Raw genomic sequence first — 17,362 nt, forward strand, 5'->3', positions numbered from 1 at the left:
ATGCACGGCGGTGAGAATCATGAAATTGGTGATGGAGGAAGGTTGATGATGACGATGGCGACGGATTCCCCTCTCCGGAGCCCCAAAAGGACTCCAGATCAGCCCTCCCGAGAGAGTTTAAGGCTTGGCGGTGGCTCCATATCGTAAAACGCGATGAATCCTTCTCTTTGATTTTTTCTCCCCGAACACGAATATATGGAGTTGGAGTTGAGGTTGATGGAGCGTCAGGGGGCCCACGAGGCAGGGGGGCGCGCCCAGGGGGGTAGGCGCGCCCCCACCCTCATGGACAGGGTGTGGGCCCCTGACGTGGATTCTTCTTCCAATATTTTTTATATATTCCAAAAATAATCTTCGTTGATATTCAGGTCATTCCGAGAACTTTTATTTCTGCACAAAAATAACATCATGGCAATTCTGCTGAAAACAGCGTCAGTCAGGGTTAGTTCCATTCAAATCATGCAAGTTAGAGTTCAAAACAAGGGCAAAAGTGTTTGGAAAAGTAGATACGACGGAGACGTATCAACTCCCCCAAGCTTAAACCTTTGCTTGTCCTTAGAAATTCAGTTGACAAACTGAAAATGATAAAGAAAAACTTTTACAAACTCTGTTTGCTCTTGTTGTTGTAAATATGTAAAGCCAGCATTCAAGTTTTCAGCAAAGATTATGAACTAACCATATTCACAATAACATTTAGGTCTCATGTTTACTCATATCAATGGCATAATCAACCAGCGAGAAATAATAATAAATCCCGGATGACAACACTTTCTCAAAACAATCATAATATGATATAACAAGATGGTATCTCGCTAGCCCTTTCCGAGACCGAAAAACATAAATGCAGAGCACCTTTAAAGATCAAGGACTGACTAGACATTGTAATTCATGGTAAAAGAGATCCAGTCAAGTCATACTTAATGTAAACTAACAGTAATACATGCAAATGACAGCGGTGCTCTCCAACTGGTGCTTTTTAATAAGAGGATGATGACTCAACATAAAAGTAAGTGGATAAGCCCTTCACAGAGGGAAGCAGGGATTTGTAGAGGTGCCAGAGCTCGATTTTGAAATAGAGATGAATAATATTTTGAGCGGTATACTTTCATTGTCAACATAACAACCGAGAGATCTCGATATTTTCCATGCTACACACATTATAGGCGGTTCCCAAGTAGAATGGTAAAGTTTATACTCCCCCACCACCAACAAGCATCAATCCATGGCTTGCCCGAAACAACGGGTGCCTCCAACTAACAACAATCCTGGGGGAGTTTAGTTTGCAATTATTTTCATTTGATTTGAGCATGGGACTGGGCATCCTGGTGACTAGCCATTTTCTCGTGAATGAGGAGCAGAGTCCACTCCTCTTGAGAATAACCCGCCTAGCATGGAGGATACAGACATCCCTAGTTGATACATGAACTATTCGAGCATACAAAGCAGAATGTTTATTTGAAGGTTTAGAGTTTGGCACATACAAATTTACTTGGAATGGCAGGTAGATACCGTAAATAGGAAGGTATGGTGGACTCATATGGAATAACTTTGGGGTTTATGGAATTGGATGCACACGCAGTATTCCCTCTTAGTACAAGTGAAGGCTAGAAAAAGACTGGGAAGCGGCCAGCTAGAGAGCGACAACAGTCATGAACATGCATTAAAATTAATCAACACCAAATGCAAGCATGAGTAGGATATAATGCACCATGAACATAAATATCGTAGAGGCTATGTTGATTTTGTTTCAACTACATGCGTGAACATGTGCCAAGTCAAGCCACTCGAATCATTCAAAGGAGGATACCACCCTATCATACCACATCATAACCATTTTAATAGCATGTTGGCACGCAAGGTAAACCATTATAAACTCCTAGCTAATTAAGCATGGCATAAGCAACTACAATCTCTAATTGTCATTGCAAACATGTTTCTTTCATAATAGGCTGAATTAGGAACGATGAACTAATCATATTTACAAAAACAAGAGAGGTCAAGCTCATACCAGCTTTTCTCATCTCAATCAGTTCATCATATATCATCATTATTGCCTTTCACTTGCACGACCAAATAGTGTGGATAATAATAATATTGCATGTGCATTGGACTAAGCTAGAATCTGCAAGCATTCAATTCAAGAGATAAGACAAGGTAATACGGGTTCTCTGTTAGATCAACAATAATGCATATAAGAGCCACTCAACATTTTCATTATGGTCTTCTCCTCTCAACCCCCAAAGAAAAGAAATAAACAAAACTATTTATACGGGAAAGCTCCCAACAAGCAAAAGAAGAACGAGAAATATTTTTGGTTTTTCTTTTTAATTACTACTACTACTACAGGCATGGAAAGTAAACTAACTAAAAGCTACAACTAATTTTTTTGGTTTTTTCTTAAGGTTTTTCAAACACACAAGAAGAAAGCTTAAAAAGAAATTAAACTAGCATGGATGATACAATGAAAAAGTATGAGCACCGACAATGGGCATGAGTGTGTGAACATGAATGCAACGTCGGTGAGAAATACATACTCCCCCAAGCTTAGGCTTTTGGCCTAAGTTGGTCTATGCCCATGGATGGCCTGGTGGATAGCCGAAATTGAAGTTGTGGTCGTACTGAGATGCATGAGCTATTGCCTGAAGAGCTGCACCTTGGAGGCAGGCTGCCTCCGTCCTCCTCTCGTACTCATCCGCCTCCTCCCTGGTTATAACATATCTCCTTTTTGCCTAAAAGTCAAAAAAGCAGGAGCAGGGAGAGCGACGTGATAGGTGCGTCATCTGTCAAAGATTACTCGGTACTGGAGGGACTGATTGTTCCTCTCAACGAACTGATGACGAACCATAGCATCATAATCTAAATAAGCAGGAGGCAACTCAATATCATATCCATGAATGGGTATCTCAAGAAAATCAGCTAAACGGGTTGCATAATTCCACCAAAGAAATCTCCATTAATTTTGTTATTATGCAACCTACATGCAACAATGGCCCCCAAGTTATATTGTCTATCTCCTAATACATCACTCTTGGGAACACTAAGATCTGGCACACACATGTGACATGCCTCATCCTTACCATTTATGCATCTACCTATAAAGAGAGCAAAATAATGTATAGCAGGAAAATGAATGCTCCCTATGATAGCTTGCGTGATTTCCCTAGATTCCCCCACAGTGATACTAGCAAGAAAATCCTTATATTCAGATTTACGAGGTTCACTAACATTACCCCACTTTGGGAGTTTACAAGCAGTATTAAAATCTTCTAAGTCCATGGTATAAGATTTATCATAAAGATCAAACAGGACAGTTTGAGAATTGCGTGATGATGTAAATTCAAACCTTCTCACAAGGGAATCAGTGAGGTAGTAGTACTGACGACACTTATCTGCCTCGAAGCTCTCAAGATCAGCATTATGCACATATGCGTCAAATTACTCCTTGATTCCTGCTCGAACAATGAAGCCCTCTGACGGCCATTCACAAGGCCGCAATTGAGCCTTCCTTAGTAGTTCATTGTCCGGCTCGCGTATTGCGGGCCTGGGTCCTTGTTTCCTTGAGGAACCACCTTGGTACATTTTCCTAAACATATTTCTTCCTCTGAAAAATTCTGAAATTTTTAGTAACTTAAAATAAAAGTGAACCAAACTCAACAAAATTGATAGCAACTACTCCTACAAGTGCCTAGAGGCTATATCATGCATTAAAACTACTTTTGACCACATAAATTTGACATTCAAGCTCAAGAACAGGGTCACCTAAGCAGCAAAAAATTGCAATGAATAAAGAACTAGAACAAAAACTAATTGGACTATTGGAGGAGTCACATACCAAAGAACAATCCCCCAAAGAAGTTTTGTGAGAGGAGCTTTGAGCAAGGAGATCAAAAATGGCAGCAAATGAGCAAGAACTCGGGTTTGAGCTGGCTAGTGATTTTTTCTGGAGCAAGAAGAAGTGTGTGGGTGCAAGGATAAATGGAGGGGGCCCACGTGGGGTCCACGAGGCAGGGGGCGCACCCAGGGGGGCGGGCGCGCCCTCCACCCTCATGGGCACGTGGCTGCTCCCCCTGTTGTGTTCTCAGTGCCTAAAATTCTCAAATATTCTAGAAAAAATTATATTTTATTTTCAGGGCATTTGGAGAACTTTTATTTTTGGGGTATTTTTTATTGCATGGATAATTCAGAAAACAGACAGAAAATACTATTTTTACTTTATTTAATCTAAATAACAGAAAGTAAAAAGAGGGTACAGAGAGTTGTGTTTTCTAACTTCATCCATCTCATGCTCATCAAAAGGAATCCAATAACAAGGTTGATCAAGTCTTGTTAACAAACTCATTCCGAATCGCATGAAATCGGAGAAATTTTGAATAACACTAGGTTACCTCAACCGGGATATGCACATCCCCAACAATAAGAATATCATATTTCTTCTTAATAGTAGGAAGAGGAAATTCAAAACCTCCAATAGTAATGGTTGAAATTTTTCCAATAGAATTAATACTATAGACTTGAGGTTGTTTCCTGGGAAAGTGTACCGTATGCTCATTACCATTAACATGAAAAGTGACATTGCCTTTGTTGCAATCAATAACAGCCCCTGCAGTATTCAAAAGGGGTCTACCAAGGATAATCGACATACTATCGTCCTCGGGAATATCAATAAAAACAAAGTCCGTTAAAATAGTAACGTTTGCAACCACAACAGGCACATCCTCACAAATACCGACATGTATAGCAGTTGATTTATCAGCCATTTGCAAAGATATTTCAGTAGGTGTCAACTTATTCAAATCAAGTCTACGATATAAATAGAGAGGCATAACACTAACACCGGCTCCAAGATCACATAAAGCCGTTTTAACATAGTTTCTTTTAATGGAGCATGGTATAGTCGGTACTCCTGGATCTCCAAGTTTCTTTGGTATTCCACCCTTGAAAGTGTAATTAGCAAGCATGGTGGAAATCTCAGCTTCCGGTATCTTTCTTTTATTTGTAACAATATCTTTCATGTATTTAGCATAAGGGTTCATTTTAAGCATATCAGTCAAACGCATACGCAAAAAGATAGGTCTAATCATTTCAGCAAAGCGCTCGAAATCCTCATCATCCTTTTTCTTGGATGGTTTAGGAGGAAAATGCATGGGTTTCTGAACCCATGGTTCTCTTTCTTTACCGTGCTTCCTAGCAACAAAGTCTCTCTTATCATAACGTTGATTCTTTGATTGTGGGTTATCAAGATCAACAACAGGTTCAATTTCTACATCATTATTATTGCTAGGTTGAGCATCAACATGAACATCATCATTAACATTATCACTAGGTTCATGTTCATTACCAAATTGTGTTTCGGCATCAGAAATAGAAATATCATTGGGATTCTCAGGTGTGTCAACAACAGGTTCACTAGAAGCATGCAAAGTCCTATCATTTTTCTTTTTCTTCCTCTTAGAAGGACTAGGTGTATCAACATTAGTTCTCTGAGAATCTTGCTCAATTCTCTTAGGGTGGCCCACAGGATACAAGGGTTCCTGAGTCATTTTACCTCCTCTAGTCATAACTCTAACATCATTATCATTTTTCTTATTATTTAATTCATTGAGCAAATCATTCTGAGCTTTAAGTACTTGTTCTACTTGAGTGGTAACCATAGAAGCATGTTTACTAATAAGTTTAAGTTCACCTTTAACTCTAGACATATAATCACTCAAGTGTTCAAGCATATCAACATTGTGTTTCAATTGTCTACCAACATAAGCATTGAAGTTTTCTTGTTTAACTATAAAGCCATCAAACTCATCCAAGCATTGGCTAGCAAACTTAGTAAATGGGATTTCACATTTATCAAATCTATAGAGAGAATTTACCTTCACTACCTGTGTCGGGTTATCAAGACCATGTATTTCTTCAATAGGTGGTAAATTCTTAACATCTTCAGCTTTAATGCCTTTTTCTTTCATAGATTTCTTTGCCTCTTGCATATCTTCAGGACTGAGAAATAGAATACCCCTTTTCTTAGGAGTTGGTTCAGGAAGTGTCCAATTATGTTCATTAGTCAACATATTATTCAATAGCAATTAAGCTTGATCAACAGTTCTTTTCCTGAAAACACAACCAACACAACTATCCAGGTGGTCTCTCGAAGTATCGGTTAGTCCATTATAAAAGATATCAAATATTTCATTTTTCTTGAGAGGATGATCATGCAAAGCATTAAGTAAACGGAGAAGCCTCCCCCAAGCTTGTGGGAGACTCTCTTCTTCAATTTGCACAAAATTATATATTTCCCTTAATGCAGCTTGTTTCTTATGAGCGGGGAAATATTTAGTAGAGAAGTAATAAATCATATCCTGGGGACTACACACACAACCAGGATCAAGAGAATTAAACCATGTTTTAGCATCACCCTTTAATGAGAACGGAAATAACTTAAGGATAAAGTAATAGCGAGTTTTCTCATCATGAGTAAACAGGGTGGCTATATCATTTAATTTACTAAGATGTGCCACAACAGTTTCAGATTCATAACCATAAAAAGGACCAGATTCAACCAAAGTAATTAACTCGGGGTCGACAGAGAAATCATAATCCTTATCAGTAATAAAGATAGGTGAAGTAGCAAAAGCAGGGTCATATTTCATTCTAGCATTCAAAGACTTTTTTTTAAGCTTAGCTAATAATTTCTTAAGATCAGATCTATCATTGCAAGCAAGAAAGTCTCTAGCAGTTTCTTCATCCATAACATAACCCTCAGGCACAATTGGCAATTCATATCTAGGGGGAGAATCTTCATCATCACTTTCATCAATATTATCAGTTTCAATAATTTCATTCTCTCTAGCCCTAGCAAGTTGTTCATCAAGAAATTCACCTAGTGGCATAGTAGTATCAAGCATAGAAGTAGTTTCATCATAAGTATCATGCAAAGCAGAAGTGGCATCATCAATAACATGCGACATATCAGAATGAATAGCAGGTGTAGGTGTCGCAAGTTTACTCAGAACAGAAGGTGAATCAATTGTAGAGCTAGATTGTCCTCCAGCTGGGCCTTCTCCGCATACACCTTCTTCTCCAGCTCCTCCTGGCAGCGGCGCTCCACGGCCTGCGCCCGCGCCAGCTGCTTCAGCTCCGTGTCATGGCCGGCAACCGCATCTTCTCAAGCCTTTAGCTTCTCCTCCCGTGCCTCGTGCTGACGTGCTTCGGCAGGCTCGCTAAGATAAGTCACACATTCAAGCTGGCTTGGCACTACGGCTCGAGATTTTTGGCTCTTACAGCCTTGCTCCGGCAATGCCGCCTTCCTTTTCTGCCTTTAGGAAGCTACTTGCACGCTAAGGGGGACCTCTTGAGTATCGCGCCTCAGGAGCTCTTACTGGGCCTTGGGCCGCCCACCTCCTGGCCTTGACCACGACATCACGACCTGGCATACCAGCGACGGCTGAAGCCCGCCTGGGGACTGGGACCTGTCGGCGTAGAGCACTAAGCTACCATGAGGACGAAAAGGGGAGATAATGCCATAGCAAGAGACGCAATCGCCAATTTCATAATAAGAATAACGTTGATGCAAAAGCACTACATATTCTTTACACACCGCCACGGGGTTCGTCTCGATTCCTTGAAGGGGACCAAAAAGGAGGTTTCCAGGAGCCATATTTACAGATGTCATCGCCGACGCCATCATCAACAGTGGGCCACGAGGGGCCGACACCTACCCCATCCAGATCAATGACGACGACGAGCAGACACCGCTGCTATGCTCCGGGCACGGCGGGAGCTCGAGGGCACGTAGCCGTCGTCTCTCGTCTCCGGAGTCTCGTCAAGCTCAGCTGAGTCGCTGGATTCCTAGGCGCCGTCACTGCTGCTGGAGGAGTTGTCAGCAAGGCCGAGGGCGGGCCCAGCGCCTGCCGCTACACCGTCCTGGCGACCCCCTCCAGGGCAACACTCCAAGCAGCTGCATACCTTGTCGAAGACCTTGAAGAACAGCATGGAGGCGCCGTCATACTCAAAATGGATGGAGAGGGCCCCCTCCGCATGGCAGGCATGGGCAACCTCTCCCCATCCACGAGTCATGAAGATCTTGCCCGCGGAGACAACCTCGACCTCCGCTCCCGTTGCCGGGGTGTTGCATTCGGCGTGCTGCAACCACAGCTCGAGCGGCCCCTCGGCGGCATCTCTTCAGCGAAGAACTGCGGGAATCTGATCCACGTGCGTGGTGGCATCGCCGCCCACATCACAAACTCACAGGATGAGCCCTCGGCATGAGTTTGTCGGTCGACAGCTTGGGCCACCACGACCTGGCCACTGTGGCCGCGACGCGAGCGGCGCGGGGTGCCGCCTCCTCCTCCAGGGCCTTGCGCTTGGGCATGCAAGGGCAGCGGGTAGCCTGGGGGAGGCCGCTCGTACCAGGGCCTCGTCACCTCCTGCCTCACGATGACGCCGAAGGGGCGGACCAATCTCTTCTTCGGCGGAAGTGGCCCCTGCTCTTCACGATGGGTCTTTCCATTCTCCGCGATAGAGAATCTCCTTATCAGCGCCATGGGTGTTGCAGCAAGACGGCGGAGCAAAGAGGAAGAAGAAGAAGCAAATGGAGTGGAGGAGAAGATGAGCAACGGGGGCTCCGCCCCTCTCCTCATTTATAGTCAGAGGGAGGCCAATCGCCGACCTCCATGATCACATGTAATGATGGTTTTCCTCCTACATGCAGTAGGGTCTCGTCAAATCGAACGATTGCCGAGGCGGCGTGGGGAAGCGGAGGCATCCACGTCCCATCAATCGCCACACATCAATTAAGCCCGCATGCGGTTGGGGTCCGCGGCGCTCCGCACTTGACTTTTGGCTTCACCTCATAGCCAAGGTCGAGCACGCCTTGGGCCCAGGGGCTACTGTCGGCGTTTCGGGACCGGAGGTGCCCAGACTTGCCTGCCCGCGGGCCAGTGCGTGGCTCCACCAACGGCCTAGTATGGCCCATCTTTAGCAGCAACCACTCAAGACCCTCGCGAGGCGGATGACACCAAGACCTCCCCAGGAGCAGCCTCACTAGGCTGGCTCCCGAAGAGCGGAGATCTCTATGCAAGGGGCACCTCATGAGGTTCACGTGACGTAAGCCATGACGACCAAGGCCAAGCGGGTGCCAGCATGTGCAGTGTACCAGTTTCCTCTATCGTACTAAAGAGGCAGGCGCAGGCGAGGAGTCCTGAGGCATCATGCAAAGGTTTCCATATCGGTGCAACAAGACCAAGACCAGCAGGACGGAAGGACGGAGGTCACCACAGAGCCCACAGCAGCATCACCACCAGAGCCTTTGGCAGGCGAAGACCATCTTTTGTCAGGACGGCTTGTACTAGTTGTCTCCCTTCAAACTTGGCCGTCATCAACATCCATGCCAAGCACAGTCACGGAGGCCATGGCGCGAGCTCAGCTATTCACTACACCACACCCCACTATAGCTAACACACGTGTGTGTTGGTAAATACACGCTTTACCGACAAACAAGGTGTTTGCATGGACATTTACCGACACACTAGATGTTGGGTAGTGTCTGTCCGCATCTGAGCTGTCAAGAGTTGGATATGCCGACAGACACCTATCTTACCGTCGGTCTATCTGTTGGTAAGTGTTCCACTTCTTAACAGACACTTGTGCCACTAAGTTGTTTTCTTGCTGACAGCATGTGTGTCCCTATGTATTTCGCTTCCCGACAGCTCATGTATTGCTACATATTTTTACTTCCTGTCAGACGGTGTGCCACGAATTTTCTTTTTGCCAACAGACGGTGTGCTCATAGGTATTTCACTTCCCAACAGCTGACGTGTCCACAAACCTTGCTTGCTGACAGACTTAATCCGTCGTCAAGTATATTGCTTGCCAACAAACATGCCATCAGTACATTTTGTGTTTGTGGACAGTCAGTTGCGCTGGTAAACATTACACATGCCGACAGATTAGTCGTCTCTTTACAATTTACTTGCCAACGGACAAACTGACAGCACAATCTACTTCCCAACACACAACACAATTTACTTCCCAACAAACAGTATGGTATAAAAAGCTAAGTGCTCACAGACTAATAATTCTAATTCAGATCAAAATTCTCAGCACACAAATATGATTAAATCTACATCTGAGAACAACACACTCTTTGCACCAAAGTCAACCATCATTCATAAATCAAATGAAGCTCACATATTCATGGTAGATCTCACAAATCTGATTGATAGCATACAGATCATGTAATTCAGTACAAACCAGACAACAAAATGAGACAACTTAAATTGCATATTCCCAAAAGCATGCCAATGTTCATTGCTCAGGCATCTACAACGAAGGGTCGAAATTCTTCCTCCGGTTCTCGTCCGCAAAAGACACATATACACAAGGGTCAATTTCAGCGCCATTTTAACATATTTTAGACAAAATTTGACAGCATGCCACCACAAAAATATATACATGACAGTAAAATTATAGTAAGCCATTCATGTCCATAATTCCAGGTTTTCAGCAGGAAAAACATGTACTATGTGGAAGGATATGAGTATAGAATACCAACCATAAAGACAAGCAACACCCGCCATGGCAGGACCACAATGTGTAACAAAACAATAAGCCATACGCTGAGAACTGGTTGTACCACATCCAACTATAATCTCAAGTTTTAGTAAAACTCCATTCGTCCATTCAGTAAAACAAAAGCTAAAGCATATGTATCAATACATGTGTAACTGCATGCTGGACTATATCTAAGGTTGTCTCCATTCACCTAGCAAAACAAAGTTACAGGAGTCATAGGTATACGACAATTTTTTGTATTTTATATGGGAACAAAGAGCACACGAAACCATCAAGTTAGATGTTTCTCGCAGTGTATATGGGAACTGGCACCAAATCTGAAGATCAAGAAGCAAAACTAGGTGCAAAAGTTGATCAAGGAGCACAATTACTCACAATGAACAGGAGCAACTTACTGAAGATGCTGAACCTTGGATGTTTTTGTTGCCCTTTCTTCATTCACAATCTGAAAGAAAGAGGACGAACAATATTGAGGCAATGAATCATGTGTATCAGTAACCATACATGTAATATAATAAGCAGAGTTTAGCGTATACGTTTAGGTGCGGCCAACCTATAGAATGCCCAACGCAATCTGCCAGCATCTTCAGCTTTCCATGTTGCCGAGGAAGTATATGATCACCTCTCATCACACTATTCACAACTACTTCATGGTACTCAACACCTAAAAGAGATCCTCCCACACGTGCTTCTGGATTAGATGTTTGGAGAGTAGCCTTAGCCACGGGTTGACCACATGGCCTCTCAACAGAAAGTAGAACAACCTCTTTCCCACCCTAGAAATGGAACGATGTTATACTTCACTACAGAATCATACATTATACAACCATGAATAGGGTGGAGCCTTGGGGGTGGAGTTACATACCCCCTCGTGTCCTCTAGTGGGTTGGAGTGGAGCTCTTCCTCTAATAGGAACCATCTACATTTGCATGAGATAATTCATCAGCAGGTCACGATTCATTAACATTTGCATAGATCAATTCATTCATCATTAACATGGTCGAAATCATACCACATCAGCATCATGATTGTTCATCATGTCCTCATGCACATTATGATCACCATAATCACTAGAAACTCCTCTCATCTGAGTGGTTGGTGAAGGATTAGATCCATGTTCCAGTGTAGGAGAGGACGCACGATCTGTTGCATCATCATCAAGTATCTCTTCCTGTCCTTTGCCACCTTTCACTATTTCCCTAAGTTCTCTGACCTCATCGAATAGTCGATGTAGAGCGCCCTTCAACAATATGTTTTGCTCTTCTGTTTTCTGGCTAGCACGGATTGCCATCTATACACTTGTGGATGCACATGAGCGGTACCCATCAATGCCCAGAGTAGCAGGAGTTGGTCCTAAACCAACTCCACGTACATATCCCCTTGGTTCACGACCAAATACATGGGAAAATAGATCGCATTTCTCTATGGGTCTTTCAAGCAATTCAGGATGAAGGATTGCAGGTTTCTTAAGTTCATCCTACAAGAAAATTTGAATAACAGAATAACCAAAATCTCCAACATGGAAAGAAAATTGAAGGCTATTATATGTTCTACTACTTGATTTTTCAATTGGTTATGTAAATTACAAAAGTATCTATGAAACACACCCATGCACTATTGTATAGAAATCACCAAAGTTGCAGTTTGGTCCAAGATGTTTAATCCAAATTTAAGGCTATGAATATGTTCTTAAAACACAAAATCTATAACTACCAGATTAATGTAGCAGCAATGGATCTGGCACATAATCAGTTGAGATACTTACAATTTTTGGTTGAGCTTTAGCTAGAGCATTCCCATCTTTTTTTAGTATGGGTCTTCATAAATAACTCATGCCTACCTAGCTCACGACCATACTCTTTAGCCTGCATAAAAAAATAGTTCAGTCATGCACAACACACCAAATAATAGAACATAGAAGTTGAGAACAGTAAAGAACAATTGCATACACATTCATCTCCAACACGTGCAAAGCTTTTGCTTCCAGTTATATGAGGTGTTACCACCTTAGAACGATTCTGTTTGCCGCGTATGCTACGCTCTAGCCCTTCCTCAGATAACTAGTGATTGACCAACCATTTCCATTGTTCAGGATCTATTCTATCATCACAGCGTTCAATAAGCTCATCCTTTGTGAGAATCTTCAAGGGGTCATCAATTTTGAAAGCCTTTTCCTTCATATCAGCTTTGAAAGCTCTCCATTTCTTCGCAGCAGTCTGCAAGGAATAATTCTTGAGCCAGTACTCCATCACATATATTGCAGATAGGTCATCAATTAGTTTTTCATTATGTTCAACCAGGACATCTCTCCAATCAGCTTTGTCCACAGGGAACAACCTAGTTCTTATAAGTGTTGTGACTGCAGCAGGAAATTCTTTTGAGCCAGGTCCAATTGATTGTTTTAGTTTGTTATATTTCAATTTGATCAATGGTCGTTTTTCATTTGCTCTTGCCCACAAGATCTCCTTTCTAGTAAACTTCCTCGTTGTCTTCTCCGCATCAACTTCTTTAGGATCTGATTTATGCAGAAAAAGGTCAAATGTTGATACTATAAGGTTACACTTTCAGCAATGGTACAATGAATAATAGAATGATACCTTCTTCCACTTCTTGATTATCTTCAACAGTCTGATCAGCAATAGCTTCTTGATTTTGTGTGTCAATGTTTGATGGCCTAGGCCGCAGATATCACGTTCAATTATCAGATCAGTTTGTGTTGTCTACAACAGGTAAAGATGGATAATTATTGCATGCATAAACGATAGCTGAGCTAATCACTAGGACTGCATATGAGTCAACACACCTTAGGAGCTTTCTTACGAGTACTGGCAGACTTGCTCTTTTTCGCAGCACAATCATGTAGGATGGATTCTATATTGACAGCATCCTTTTTTGATCTTGGTGCCATATCTTCCATCCTACTACGATTATCTCTAATATTTGCAGCCCTCAAGTCCTCATACTGTTTGGCATAGACTTCATCCTCTCTTCCTCCTTTTGACATTCCCCCTGAAATGCATAAAACATATATGTTACATTATAGATGATGACAAGGAAGAGATAACAAAAATAGAGGTCAAGAATTAATATGATTGTGAGGAACATAGAATGACAAGAAGTAAATTGGAAGAAATAAAGAACAACAAACAGATAACAACAAATACATGATTGCAAAAAACTTACTTCCTCTTCTCATTTGATTTAGTTGTATCATTTCTAACCAAGATATCATCACCAAGAACCTTAAAATTTGCATTTAAATTTATAGGAATAACCGGTTCCTGCAATAAATACTCCAGATGCTGATTTCTCACTTCATCAATGTCATAAAGGTCACGCGGCGGTGAGACCCTTACAGCGGACCAATCTTTATTTTGTTTATCAGGAACATAATAAACTTGACATGCTTGCGATGATAAAATGAAAGGTTCATCCATGTGATTTTCACCGGTGCTGATAATGTGTGCCATGTGTACACTAGTTACACCAAACTTATCAGTCTTCACCCATTTACCTTGTACTCTGTTGTCAAACCAACCACATTTCAAAAGCACAATGTTTCCTTTCCGATGATAGGTCATTTCTAAGATTTCAGTAATAACACCATAATATGCCTTAGTTTGAGTATGTCCAGAAATGCTCACAGTTTGTCCAACTAAAGCTACTCCATAGCTTTGCCTGGGTCTACCCTGATGATATGATTCCGTGTCGAAAACATATCCATTTATGGCATAGCTATTATACTTCTTGGCAACCATTAAAGGGCCTGCAGCTAGGGCTATTACTTCTTCCTCAATATGTTCACCACTTCTAAGTAACCCAAGAACCTGTAATAAGTTAATGATATTGTCAAACTGTTTATCTTGTAGATATCCATGCCTATTGAAGCAAATAAGATTTAATTATCTACTTACATGAATTCGCAACCACTCATGGAATGTTTCATGATGTATACGTTGTCTAGATTGATGTCCAAGAGAGGAAAGGTATTCAAAGTGCTTTCTGTGAATATAACTATAGTAACTTAAGGAAAGGTTCCATATGGTTGCAGTAAGCCTAGAACGAAATAAGATAAATCACTTACTTGAGGAAAGGTTCCATATGGTTAGAATTATATAAGACATAGTTGTGAGCTTGAAGCCAAGCTTTGTGGTCTAAGGTCACATTACAATTGCCAACCAAAGCTCTACCAACATTCTTGGAGAAGTATGACAACATATCTTGAGAGTCATCATCATTTCCAACTTGGTTGGTGCCATCATCATTTCTAGCTTTCCGATTATGTCTGGTCTCACAACCATTTAAGTATCTAGAGCAAAATGTAAGGCTCTCATCAAATATATAACCCTCAGCTTTGAGCCCTCAGGATGACTTGTTGTTCGAACATATCTTTTTAAAGTCATCAAGAACCTAAATAGATTCAGATTAACCATGTCAAGTTATGCATAGACTAAATGCATGTTTTCATATAGATGTTTTTTTAAATTATACCTCTCCACTGGGTACATATTGCGGGACTGCACTGTGCCACCAAGTCGAACTTGGCTAGGAAGATGAACCATCAAGTGCACCATAGAATCAAAAAAAGAAGGTGGGAATATAGTCTCTAAAATGGACAATGTCTTAGCTATTTCTTCCTCAAGCTGTTGCATATCACTTATGCGCACAACAGGAGAATAAATTATCTTGAAGAAATTGCTTACACGGGTAAGTGCTATGACAACTCCTTCTGGGAATATTCCTCGAATTGCTATTGGAAGAAATTGCTGCAGCAAGATGTGATTATCATGGCTTTTTAGCCCAACTAACTTCTTTGCATTAACATCTACACGACAGCTTATATTTGATGCATAGCCATCAAGAAACTTAACACCTTTGAGCCATTCACATAATATCTTCTTCTGCTCAGGAGTCAAGTAGTATGGGCCACGAGGAATATAGATTTTACCTTCCACTTCATAAGGATGAAGATCTTTCCTTATTTTTAGATCTCTAACATCATATCGAGAATTTAGATTATCTTTGGATTTACCAGCAATTCCTAAAAGTGTGTTAAATATAGTATCACACACATTCTTTTCAATATGCATAACATCCAAATTATGCCGAAGAAGTAAATCCTTCCAGTAGGGAAGCCTAAAGAAAATAGATTTCTTTTTCCATAGAATTGGTGGATCTCCTTTCTTGCGTTTTTTTGTAGGCTTGTTCCCACTTGGGTCCTTACCAAAAACAACATTCAGATTCTCTGTTTGTTTCAGAATGTCCTCTCTAGACCGTGGAGAAGGTGCTACCCTGACCTCTTCTGCTTCAAACTGTTTTTTATCCAATCTAAACATATGATTTTCATCTAAGAACCGGCGATGCCCCATATAACATGTTTTTGTACCATTCTTCAGTCTTAGAAAAGAAGTTTCTGAATGGCACTCAGGGAAAGCAACATCTCCCGAGGTAGGGCAACCATGAGCATATCCTAATCCAGGGAAGTTAGCGATGATGCATAATATTGCAGCTTTCATTAGGAAGAATTCACGCTGGGAGGCATCATAAGTCCAAATGCCCTTGCGCCATAATAGTTCCAGATCTTCAATCAATGGCTCTAGATAGACATCAATATCATTACCTGGAGATTTTGGACCAGAAATCAAAGAGGACACGATGAAGTTGTCTTGTTTCATTATCATCCAAGGTGGGAGGTTATATGGAATTAGAAGAACAGGACAAGTGCTATGGCTACTATGCAAAGACCCAAAAGGATTGAAGCCATCGGTTGCCAATGCTAATCTAACATTGCGACTGTCACCACTAAATTCAGGATGTTCACTATCAATGTGTTTCCAGTTAGGAGAATCTGCTGGATGCCTAAGCAATCCATCTTTTGTGCGCTCTTTATCATGCCACCTCATATTAGCTGCCTTCTCTGGGTTGAGGAATTATCATGCCACCTCATATTAGCTGCCTTCTCTGGGTTGAGGAACAACCTTTGGAGACGTTCCTTAATTGGGAAATATCTAAGGACCTTCCTAGGAACTCGGTTAACACGTTTCCCGTCAAGGCTAGTCCTTTCCACTTTCCACCTAGAAGTACTACAAACTGGGCACTTCTGTTTGTTTAGATGTTGCTTCCAAAACAGTATGCAATCATGTTCACAAGCATGGATAGTTATGTATCCCAGACCAATATGTTTAACTAACTTTCTTGCTTCATGGAATTTCTTTGGCAGAGTACAGCCATCAGGGAAAGCCTCTCCAAGCAACTCTAGTAACATATCAAAGCTTTTGTTACTCCATCCTCCAAGGAATTTAGTATGGAGCAACCGAACTATTTAATTCAATTTTGAGATTTTTTTGCACCCAGTATACAGATCTTGACTAGCATCATCAACTAACTTGTAAAAATTTGCCACCCCCGCATCATTAACCCCTTCATTAGAATTTTTTAACTCCTTCAGCATCAACACTAGGGTCATCATCCCCTAGATCAGCATCCACATCTGGACCCCCGATATCACCTATGCCATAACCATGACCAATATGTCTAAGCATTTCATCCATCTCATCATGATTTTCTGCAATATGTTCTAGCCCTTCATGTGTACTAGCAATATGACGTGCATGACTAGATGATGACTCCCCATGAAATAACCACAATTTGTATTCATGTTTGAATCCTTTACAGATCAAATGCTCAAAATAGTGTTTCTGTTTCTCCAAGAACAATTACCACACTTTTTGCAGGGGCATAAGATCTTATTTCCTTTTCCTGAATGGGCAAATGCAAACTCTACAAATCCATTAACTCCCTG

At 41.7% G+C, this 17,362-nt stretch overlaps 1 protein-coding gene across 5 annotated transcripts; it reads right to left on the reverse strand.

The window, feature by feature from the left end:
* Positions 1 to 10,186: 10,186 nt before the first annotated feature.
* Positions 10,187 to 17,333, reverse strand: LOC125555001. 5 transcript variants are annotated; one of them, XM_048718348.1, is made up of 10 exons: positions 13,744 to 17,333; positions 13,364 to 13,569; positions 13,158 to 13,280; positions 12,510 to 13,075; positions 12,326 to 12,425; positions 11,573 to 12,037; positions 11,426 to 11,479; positions 11,114 to 11,336; positions 10,936 to 11,005; positions 10,187 to 10,750 (listed from the first exon to the last, which is right to left on the reverse strand). In XM_048718348.1, the coding sequence occupies exon 1, from the start codon at positions 16,461 to 16,463 to the stop codon at positions 15,000 to 15,002; it is 1,464 nt and encodes a 487-aa protein (XP_048574305.1). In that variant the 5' UTR covers positions 16,464 to 17,333; the 3' UTR covers positions 10,187 to 10,750; positions 10,936 to 11,005; positions 11,114 to 11,336; positions 11,426 to 11,479; positions 11,573 to 12,037; positions 12,326 to 12,425; positions 12,510 to 13,075; positions 13,158 to 13,280; positions 13,364 to 13,569; positions 13,744 to 14,999. The 5 variants fall into 5 exon arrangements, with proteins under 5 accessions (XP_048574305.1, XP_048574297.1, XP_048574302.1 ...); XM_048718340.1 differs by having other exon boundaries at positions 11,097 to 11,336; XM_048718345.1 differs by having other exon boundaries at positions 10,187 to 11,005; positions 11,097 to 11,336; positions 13,158 to 13,234.
* Between the last annotated feature and the right edge of the window lie 29 nt (positions 17,334 to 17,362).

This window comes from Triticum urartu, chromosome 1 (genome assembly GCF_003073215.2).
Source record: "Triticum urartu cultivar G1812 chromosome 1, Tu2.1, whole genome shotgun sequence".
NCBI classification, from domain to species: Eukaryota; Viridiplantae; Streptophyta; class Magnoliopsida; order Poales; family Poaceae; genus Triticum; species Triticum urartu.

What these genes read in the sequence shown, in the direction of transcription:
- LOC125555001 (XM_048718345.1), bottom strand. Translation starts at nt 16,463, where the DNA reads ATGAGGTGGCATGATAAAGAGCGCACAAAAGATGGATTGCTTAGGCAT.